At 41.9% G+C, this 11161-nt stretch overlaps 1 protein-coding gene across 1 annotated transcript in view; it reads left to right on the top strand.

The window, feature by feature from the left end:
• Positions 1–11161, top strand: part of ABCC4 (ATP binding cassette subfamily C member 4) — a 235105-nt gene that overhangs the window by 199723 nt on the left and 24221 nt on the right. The window contains exon 27 of the mRNA XM_040623855.1: positions 5957–6046. Coding sequence (XP_040479789.1) covers positions 5957–6046 — 90 coding nt within the window. The remainder of the gene's footprint in view (positions 1–5956; positions 6047–11161) is intronic.

Genomic DNA, 11161 nt, shown 5'->3' with positions numbered 1-11161 from the left:
TACTGTCTCCCAAATCCATCCTCACAGGATATGGTTACACCAATCAGCGGCAGAGCCAGGGTTTGTATTTATTTTAGGGAGGTTCCCAACGCCACATCCCAAGCCACCGACTGCCTTGCTGGGGCCCATAGTGCCCGGGGACTGCCGTCCACAGTATAACGACTGCACCTCACGGTCCTGCACACACGCATGTGCACACACACGTGCAGAAACACGGATCTCCCCACACGCTATCACTCTTAGTGCCCTGCACTCATATTTTCTATTATATCCATTCTATGCTAGTTCATATAAAAACCAAAATGATGGTCATGAGACACAAAATTGATTTCATGACCCATTGGCTGCACCTGCAGTTTGCAAAAGCACTTTCTCCTCACTGTCCTGCCTGGCCGGACTCCTGCTACGGATGAATCCCAGGCCTGGAGCCTCACGGGTGGCCCCGATTCTCACCGCGGCCCTGCCGGCTTTGCCCCATTTGCTGGAAAGGAAGTGAAGGCTGGTGGGGGTGGCTCATAACATACCGTGAGTCAGACAGCTAATAAACAGATGATAATAAATATTAATAAAATCAGAACTCAGGACTGTCTGACTTCAAATATCTATACAGTACATGTTTGGAACTGAATGATTTCCTATATCACCCATTTTTTTTCTACCCCACTCAAAAAGGATTCCAAAAAACCACGATAAAGGAGACTAACTAGAGAGCCAAGTAAAAAGACACTTCTCCTGGTGCTATTTTTCCCATTGGGACAGTGGTGGTTTTGAAAGGCTGAAACACTTGTGCCTTTTGCTGAAAAACTTGAGGCACACTCAGCACTAAAAGAAAATCAGTTTAGGAAAAGGGGTTAATTCACTTCCATGTCATGGGCGAGCATCAGGAGTGGGGACTGGAAAGCGTACCTTGCTCGACCTAAGAGCCCTTTCTACTTACAGTGTCTGACTGCAGAAGTGGGAAGGGCTGCTGGCCTGGTCACTTAAAGTTACTTGTCCATAGCGCAGACAGCTTCCATCCCTCTCCCCCTCAAATGAACAGGAAGCAGCGTCCTTGTGTCTCACCCTGATTTAGGGAACCTACGAAGTTTGGAGCAGTCTCTGCAAAGGAGAATGGAGGTTTGTTTTTCTTGCGTTCCCGTTTTAGGTGAGCCAGGCCTGCGTCATTCCCTGGCTCCGTGCTCGGCGGGAGCCTGGCTGCAGCCGGGAGCTTCCACGGCGGTCCCACTCTCCCAGGCTCATCCTGGTCACCGTTGACCGCTCTGTGAGAGATCAGATCTGGGAGAGAGGTGATCGCAGCCAGGCCCGACATCGGAGCAAGCGGCAAGGGAGTGGTGGCACAAATGGTGGGACACTCGGGCCAATCCCGCAGGGAATGTTCAAAAACAAATACTGTCTTCTTAACATACTCCGCGATTTGTATAATTTCAGGAAAAAAATGAAAGCACTTTCTAAATTTCCAAACAGAACAAGTCGCCGAAATGGACACTTGCCTCTGTGCTCACGACCTGAAATAGTTAACCATGCTCCCCAAAGAGAGCAGCAAGACGAGATTATATTTAGGGAATAGCTTGCTTATCTGAAAGGATCTGCAAAAATGGATTTCAAAACTTTTTTGGATGGATTCTCTGCATCTAAGGCCCCTTTCCTTTTGGCACCAAGAAAATGTTTTCAGTTGAAAAGTGATTCCATGCAAATTCTTTATTTATGATTGCACCCCAAGGGTTGGCACAGATCAACAGCTATCATCTTTATCATGATTAAACGGATTCATTTTTTACATTTAATAGACTTTTTAAAATCAAAGCAAAAGCAAGGTATTTTTTAAACCATCCACTCTGCTCCTTTGGTATTTCTATTGCCTGGGTTATCTTCCGTAGGCGGAAAAGGTTAACCAGAGCTGTCTCTTTAAGACTTCTTTATTCTTACCTGGTTTTCTTTCCTCTTTTTTTTTCTTGTTGAGAACAAAACTCAGAGAGAGAAGAGGTGGGTATGCTGTTACTAGTAAAGAAATACAACTGGATTCTAGCCTAATGGAGTCAGCCTTTTGTTTCTGACACTGAAGTCTTCATTAAAGCCCAGGGAACTGCTCCCCAGAGCTCCTGACCTTTTTGTATCGAAAGAGGACTTTACAGGACTTAAATTCTTTTCCCTTTGTTGGCAAACAATGTTCTTTTCTTCTGAATATGGACGATGATCGGTTCATTCAGAGGCTACAGGATTAAAAAAAAAAAAAGAAAGCAAGATTTAAAGCTCCTTCAGGTGATTCTCTTTCTTGGAACAGGGAGACAAGCTGCCCTTAATAAAGGTCCTCTGATTAGAAATGAAAATGTAGCTGTTAGCACCGGGACCAGCAGCCACTCTGGTAGATACATTTTAGTCAAGGGCAGGCTCTTGGTTGGGGGCTGACATGATTAGGGTATAGTAAAGTGTTGTACTTTATCTGCCTGCTTTGTAACCACTTGTACGTGTTTTTGTCTTGGACCAGGGTCGTTTTAAGCTTCTGAAGGTTAGTGGGTAGGGTTTCTTTTTAGGATAATGAGAGGTTTGTCTTCCAATAGCATGTACAAAAGGCCTAGTAAGACTGTGCTTCTCTTACTCTTGTGTCGAGGGATTATCAATTTACTACACTAAATGCTTTGATTCAGAGTGGCTATTTTTGGGTCACATGGCTGATAGGAACTTGTGTTCCATTGGTAACAAAGGAAAACATTACTGAATGTGGCACAAAGGATTAAAAAAAAAAAGTCAACTTTAAACTGATGAAAAACAGATTTGATACTAAGGTTCCATTTAAAGATGACACAGAACAAGAACATTTGTTTTCCTAACTCTACCACGCCAGCTAACTCTTATTAAATGAGGTTTAATTGTGTACCTTCAGAAAAAAATATACTTTGGCTAATATATTTAGTACATATTATATGTTTACATGAAGGGTGTATGTCCGTCCATAAATCTCGACACTGAAATGTTCTGCCTGCAAACATTTTTACAACATTTATTTATAAGATTAGTGTATTAACTTCATTGCTTGGAGGTGGGTACTTTAAATAATAGTATCTATCAGAAATGATAATTAATTTGACCCTTATCTGCTGCTGCAGTGTGTGTCTACTGTGAGCACTTTTATTACCTTTTGAAGATAATATAGTGGTTTCTTATTTGGCAAGTGGATGAAAGTAGAATGAATAGAAACCAAAATGAACACCGTGCATAAAACACATTGGCATATTAAGACAGACATTGTTAACAAATTGCCTGCTGGTTTTGAAGAAAAATACGGCTTCAATCAGTTAATGTTCTAATAAATCATTCCCTTCATTCAAGTTTTGACTGAAATCGTTCTCATTTTGAAATATATATTTGGCATGTCGTAACAAAGAAAAATACTCTAATTTACTAAACTCTTTTCTTCTAATGACTGCTAAGTAAACATGAGTAATCGCCTACTATTTCCCTTTACATTGACAGTCGAGATTGAAGTGGTGACCCTTGATTGCAATAGGAAACGGTTACATTTAATTTCTTTCTTTTGATGACCATGGTGACTCGCTGATAATGAGCAGAGCCTCCCTTGGGCCTGCGGGTACCTGGGGTGTCTGCTTCGAGCTCAGCCTAGACCAGCCGCAGCTCAGTGTCAAGGGGAGCAACTCCTCTTTCTGCAAAGAATCCCACTTTAGTCCCCCAGTCTTTGGAGGGAGTCAGCCTTTTCAAGACCTTAAGGTGAGGGAGGTGACGAGAGAGACCCTTCCTGTGGATGAAATAGGTGATCCAGTTTTGAACGTGTGCTCCCATGCGTGTTCTCCGGAACCATTGAAAGTCTGACTCCCGCACCTGCGAATCCCGGGCCCTTGCAGCATTTAACAAAGGAAGGAAAGTCTGTCTTTTAAACACAGGGCCATTTTTTGTACATTAGCTTAGGTAACACCTCTGCAGGATGTACTTGGAAAACCAGGGGGCACTGCATCCTAGACCTCTAACTGCGTGGGAGTGCGCTTTATGGGAGGCACGTGAAGGGAAACGTATTTGGGTCCTATGCACCTCGACAGGCTTGTGGTTATTAGAAGCCAAGAGACCATCTCTCCCCTTCTCTGGTCTTGAAGCTGATTCCTTAACCCATTCTCTTTCAGCCCCTTTCCCTCCTCAAACACCAGTCCTTGGAGTCTCTCCGTCTGGGCCCCAGAGCGGATACTGCCCGTGGTTTAGAGCCTTGGTGGGAGGAGGACGAGGGTCAGAACGTGAGGAAGGATGGGTAGCAGCCCTCCTCCTCTCTGGAATCTCCAGGGAATCAGCTGGAGGAGGAGAAATGCCTAGCTCGTGGAACTCTTGTTGGAATTGACCATTACAAAGAGTAAGATAAGGTAGAATCTGAAGGATTTCTGAAATAGAATGAATGAAGACTTTGAAATACCAAATACAATGATTGTTACCCCCCTGGAGAGGATTCCTCCCCCCTGGAGAGGAACTCTTACCATTGCTTAGATGATGGTTTAGTCTTTGATCCCAAACTCAGTAGTTTCAAGGGAGACTTTGAACTGGGGTCTTGGGGTCTGTCAGTTCAGGAATCATTTTGCAACATCATATGACCAGTGATTTTTTCAGTGCTTTGGGGGCATATGGGCCACTTAATCTACTTTGTAAAAATAAAGCGCCCTTTCTAAAGTGTCTTTGAATATTTAGATTTTGCCTTGAGGCAGGCATGTGTTTTGGTGCACACTTACTGTCTTCTGCATCCACTTCCCCTTCCCCAGTCTTAAGACTGAGAGCACGGGGAAAGAAGGTACAGGGGGCCCTGTGAGTGTTACTCTTCTTCATGGCTAGAGAGAAGAAAAGTTTACCGTCTTCATCTTCTCAGGCTTTCGAGAAGCGAGGAGGAACAGTCCAGCCCCGAGGTCAGGCGAGATCTGAGGCTGGTGATTCCCTTGAGCCGTTCTTGGATGCCCGTGGAAGGGTCCGATCTTCTCTTGTCCCCACATCGGTGCATCTCATGGTTCTTGCACCCACCCTGAAAGTAGCCAGTTGGGCTCCTCTCTGCTGCCCATATTCTTTTGGCCGGGGTTACCAGAGCCTTCCAGAAGAAAACGTACGTGGCCTACATAAGCTTATGTACCAGATTCTCTCCTGAAACCCAGAAGGAGGCATATATCGCAAGAGTCATTTAATTGTCGCTCCTCCTCAAGCACATGGATGGGAAGAGCTATTTAAATTAATTTTATTATGACGCACATCACAATGGGTTTCAGGTTCTCCTGCCCTTGCAGCTAATAACGAGGTTGTGTGAGGCATGGAATCCTGATGCACAGACAAGATAATGTGGGGATGAGCCGGTGCAAAATCAGAGGCACCTCCTCATGCACAGAGGCGCCGCTGGGCCCAGTTGTTTACATTCTCTTTGGCCAAAAAACAGGGTGTCCCGTTCATCCCTGGGGAGAGACTCCCCATCCCAGAAGACTGTCCTACCAGTGGAGGAAGTACCCTAGCTTCTTAAGAACATCAGTGCACCTGTGAACATAGTTCCCAGTTTTGCTTTGAGTCACAGGTGTCCACCCATCCGTGTGTTCCGGTGTTGCACCAGGAGCAACAGTGACCTTACGTAGCTCTCTTGATGTAACGTTCCTTAAATAATTACATCCGTGCTTTTCCTGTTGAAGCAGATACTGCTAGGAAGGCATTTCGAAAAACCAAATCTTCCTTTCTCTTCTTCAGTTTCTTCTTAAGATGACACACTTCAACAGTTTCTTCTGTTAGTGTTCAGGGGTCCGGAAGATGTTTTGGGTCACACTTTGTGTAGTGGAAAATTAATAGAGATACTGTTTTGTCAACAGGCATTTGCAACCTTATTATTAATGATTATAGTGAATTTTGGTTTTATATTTTAATTCTGTTCTGGAATTTAGCATTGAAATAAAATGAAAAGAGGCTACAGTAATAACATTCACTATTTTGGAATATTTAGGAACCTGTTTTATTCACTGGAACAATGAGGAAAAATCTGGATCCCTTTAACGAGCATACAGATGAGGAACTGTGGAATGCCTTAACGGAGGTAATTTATAAAATGTAATTATTAAGCTTATTACCATCAGTATGTGTGTATGTGCCTGTGGTACCTTGCAGGTAATTAATGGGAACTTACTGGTTTAACTTACTTTGTTCAGCATCCAAGAGAGCATTGATGACTTGGATACACTTAAAATGTATGTATTGGTGATGATGAAAACCAAAAATAAAATGTCTCATGTTTTCATTGTAACTTTCTTCCTAGAATCCAAAGCAACTAGATACATTATCTTACTTGTCTTTAGCCAAGCCCTAAACTGGAAGTTGTATTTATGGATTCAAGTTTTAGTGACCAGTTAGCCTGCAACATTCATTTGAACTTCTCCGTTCTTAGGAACATCCACTGAAGGAAGACAATAATAGTTTTTCATTATTAACGGAAAGATAAATGAAATCATACTGATAAAATGCTTTGAGGTTTTATAAGAAAGCATTTATAAAAGTAAAACAGAATGTGTAAAAGTTACTTTTGGCAAACATGTCATTTTAATGCTACTGAGTAAATGGAAGTAATAGAACCCTGCAACTTTTGCTACGTTTTTAATATGGATACTATCCATATCTAGGGGATTTTCTATTATTTGTGTAGTATTTCCTATCGTTTGAACCACTTCTTTGAATTTCCTTGCCCTCGCATGGAAAGGATTTAGGCTGTTAGGATGCTTTTGGTTTGTATGTTTTGACACTAATTGTTTTGTGTGTTTGCCCTAATTCTGCAAATTGATTCTAAGCTCCTGGATGGCGGAAACCATGTCAGACTTCTTTTTTTAAAAAGATTTTATTTATTTATTTGACAGAGATAGAGACAGCCAGCGAGAGAGGGAACACAAGCAGGGGGAGTGGGAGAGGAAGAAGCAGGCTCACAGCAGAGGAGCCTGATGTGGGGCTCGATCCCATAACGCCGGGATCACGCCCTGAGCCGAAGGCAGACGCTTAACCGCTGTGCCACCCAGGCGCCCCCCATGTCAGACTTCTAAACCTTAGGCTTTTTTTTTTTTTTAAAGATTTTATTTATTTATTTGACAGAGACAGCCAGCGAGAGAGGGAACACAGGCAGAGTGGGAGAGGAAGAAGCAGGCTCCTAGCAGAGGAGCCTGATACGGGGCTCGATCCCAGAACGCTGGGATCACGCCCTGAGCCGAAGGCAGACACTTAACGACTGCGCCACCCAGGCGCCCCTAAACCTTAGACTTCTAATCCCTCGTAGGACCTAGCTGCATCTTTGGCTTTTAAAAAGTCAACACTTAATAAGTAAGCAGTAAATATTTGATCTCTTCATTTGGGGACCATGTGGCTTATTTCTTTAAAAACAATTGCACGCATCCCAGTGACTGATAGCTCACATTGTTGTTGTTTTGCAACAGTCTGTCTGTCATTGAGTGTCACCCTTCCAGGAAAAGCTGAGCTCCTCCAGTTTCTAGACGAGCTTTGACTGTGAGCAGGCCACGTTGGAGGCCTGACGATTTTCTGCCAGTCATTTCTGGTTTCTGAAGGCATGTCAGTGCTGCGTCTTACACACCCACCCTGCTTTCCAGTAACCGTAGGGATTTTATTTGCCTCAGTTGGGCCAATTACTTCACCTTCTTCTTCCTAATTGAAAGCAGTTGATCTCCGATTTCATTTAATTTGGTGAGTCTTTCTCCGGTGAAATTCTAGAAGAGAAGAGGTGAGCAGAACAGTTAGCCATCAAATCTAAAAAAAAAAAAAAAAATAGGACGACCATTGATTTGCTTTTGAATTCCTATGACAAATTTGATGGTGCAATTGTGACACACCTTAATAAAACAGGAATTACTGGTAAATTATTTTTCTATTTGTTTCAGAGCTTGAGCTCTCTCCTCATAGATTCTCAGATAGTAAAATTACTCTAGAAACACACTGTTCCAGGACCATGAAGAAATGTTAATTAGGAGACAAATCCTATAAAAACTATCTTAGAACTTTGATTATAACTTATATTTCATCTTATAGTTGTTTCTTCTGCCAAAATTAAAATAAAATTTAGTAGCTTGTCAGAATTCTAAAAATGTGATGGAAGTGGTAATAGTAAGATCTACCTTTATTTTCAAAGACATTAGGAACTTTCTTAAACAGAAATAAACAAGTGTTTCACAAAGTGAAGTGAGTGGTTTTCATGTGTTACTTTTGGAATTGACCTCATTGCCTTAGTGATACCTCTTAGAGTGAGAATTCATCCCATAGTTGTGTTTCTCTAGAAACTATTTCTTCACGACATGTATGTTTTTCCACAAAAGATTTGGTAGATTTTCTTAAAATATTTCTTAATATATCAATGTATTTACAGTATGATTCCAGCTGTTTTAGTCATATGTAGATACATGCACCTAAAAGGCATCAAAATATGAACGTTGCTTATTTGGGGGATAATAAAACAATAGTGATCTTTTTTTCCCCTCTTCCCTTTGGCTTTTCTGAAATTCTCCAGATTTTCTCTGGTGAACTTTATTGCTTTTATCATCTGGATCATACTCCTGGCACATGAAGTACTATAAACTTTTCACAGTAGTTATATGGGTTTCACGACCCTGTTCAGGGAGGTTGGGCTCATTCTGTGATAGGTCAGGGACCCTTCACTTCAAATCCTTAGAATCTCCAGGCCTTTAGATTGTGGACTAAGAAGCTTCCTTCCCTAAAATTGTACTCATGATGGAATATATGTGCATTTATCTGGAGAGACACCGTACAGATGATTCAGTCTAGTGCCACTCAGCTTGTTCTTGATTTATCATATTCAGTCTACCCACCCTCTCTGCAGCGTGCCTCTTCCTGTGAGTGCATCGTAACCAGTCCTGCTCTTCAGGAGACATAGGAGACCTGGTATCTTTGGCAGCGCCCTTTAAGGTGGACTAACCACCCTGGCCAGCTGCTTTACAAATGGTGCCGAACTGGAAACAGGATCCCAAACTCATAGGGTTGGCTTGAGAGCCAATGAGAGAGCACTACTGTTTTCTCCTCTTTAAGATCTTCAATTAAAAGTTTGTGTGGACTCTGGGAAACAAACTGAGGGCTTCAGAGGGGAGAGGGGTGGGGAATGGGATGGACTGGTGATGGGTAGTGAGGAGGGCACGTATTGCATGGTGCACTGGATGTTATACGCAACTAATGAAGCATCGAGCTTTACATCGGAAACCGGGGATGTACTGTATGGTGACTAACATAATATAATAAAAAAACATTTAAAAAAAAAAACAACTTTACCATCAAAGAAAAAAATGTGTGTGTGTGTGTGTGTGTGTGTTTTAAGTCCTTTTGGTTGTGTCTCCTCCTCTCCGGGACGAGCTAGACGGTCAGAAGGATGCAGTCCTGTGCATGGTGCCCGTCTCATCCGGCCTCTTTTTTCATATATTGAAAAACAGCCACAAACCAAAGAAAGTTCATTAGAAACTAGTGGCAATTAGGGCACCCACGAAGCCCTGGCAGTTTTTAAATATAAATAATGACTAGAAGTGAAACAGTTTATTGGTCAAGGGGCTAAAAGGTCATAATAGATAAAACTCAGCGGTATGATACTTCTTTAAAAAGCCACGACAACAAACAGCCTTACTACTGGGATACGCGATTAAGAGTAGGGTACGTCATGTTAGAACTGTGGAGGAATCGTCCAGTATGTTCAGCACGGATGGCATCTCTGTTAGAACACAGGGATTTCTCACGCTGTAGGAACCCAGGCCAGGAACGCTGAGCGTCAGCAGTGTATGCGTGGGGAATGTAATTAATGCAGCCCTTGTTCGCGGTGGCTTGTATTTCCATTTCTCCTGAGGCTGTGTATTTTGGTAAATGGGCTCTCCCGTCGCTTCATTTACTGTTGGTTTAGGTCTAGTAAGAGCTCTTGTCCACCTGTTGATTGTATGTCAGACTCTCTTCGCTCTCCAGCCTGCATCAGCCTTTCTTTTTGAAAAGTAAGAAAGTCCCACAAAATGTGACATCTGAGTTCGCGTCCTGCGAGGGGTGCTGGCACCTGGTAGGTTCAGCACACACGGTGGGTTATTCTGACAAGGTTTACGAAGATGCAGATGGGCGTCTTATGAATTCAGTTTGTTATTTTCAGTTTTGCTGTAGTTTATTATTTTCCTAATAATCTGAATACTGAAAATATTCTGAAGTACTCTCTATGGAGATATATAGTTTTGAATAGCATTATTTGACCTGTTTTCCTTAAATTATTTTCTAAATGCTTTCTGTACTTTAAAGTATGATGTTATGATATCTTGAAGCTATGTAGTTTTCGTGAAGAATTTATTTCTTTTACAATGACTTTTAATAAGAAAATGGTATCTTATATAAATTATATGGATTTATTTTCTGATTTTTATATGATCAAATATGTCACAAAGTGAGATAACACTTGCAGCTTCATTCATACATCCAGCAAATACCCAATGAGATCTTTTTAGACAGAGGTTGTAGATTCTGGGACTCTTACAGTCATAAAAGAGACCATACCCTCTCAGAGCTAAAATTCTCATGGAGAAGATGGAAAATAAGCCAGTGCATATGTAATCAAGTCTCCGTCCTGATGCATGCAAAGAAGAAAAATAAAGCAGAACACTGAGGGAGGTTAACTGACCACATTATGGAGAGGTAATATCTATCAATCTCTTTGTATCAAACACTATTGAAAACTCTACACTTACTGATGCATTTTATATTCCAACAATGTTAGGTGGTAGACACCTTTAAAATTGTTACAGTCTTATTTACAGGTCAGGAAGCTAAGATAGAGAAAGTTCAGGAACTTGCCCAATGGACAGAGCCAGGTAGTACTCATGCCCAGGCTTTCTGGCTTCAGGGTCCCAATTTTGTATTGAAAAATTTTCATATCACAAGAAAGTAGAAGCAATAGTATGATGAGCACATATGCACCCTTCACCCTGATTCACCGGTTATTATGTGGCCACATTTGCTTCCTCTCTTCTACAGTCTGTGTTGTACTGAACCTACTGGAAAATAAGTAGAAATTTTCATGGTAAGTTACAGTTCACTTACAGATGTCTAAATATATACGGTGTAAGAATAAGGACCTCCTCCTACATAGTCCTCATCCTACTCAAGACATGGAGTAGTAATATTATGCTGTTAT

Source organism: Ursus maritimus, unplaced genomic scaffold (genome assembly GCF_017311325.1).
Source record: "Ursus maritimus isolate PB19 unplaced genomic scaffold, ASM1731132v1 scaffold_10, whole genome shotgun sequence".
Taxonomy (NCBI): domain Eukaryota; kingdom Metazoa; phylum Chordata; class Mammalia; order Carnivora; family Ursidae; genus Ursus; species Ursus maritimus.
The sequence above is the reverse complement of the archived record's forward strand: the minus strand, read 5'-3'. Positions and strand labels throughout refer to the sequence as shown.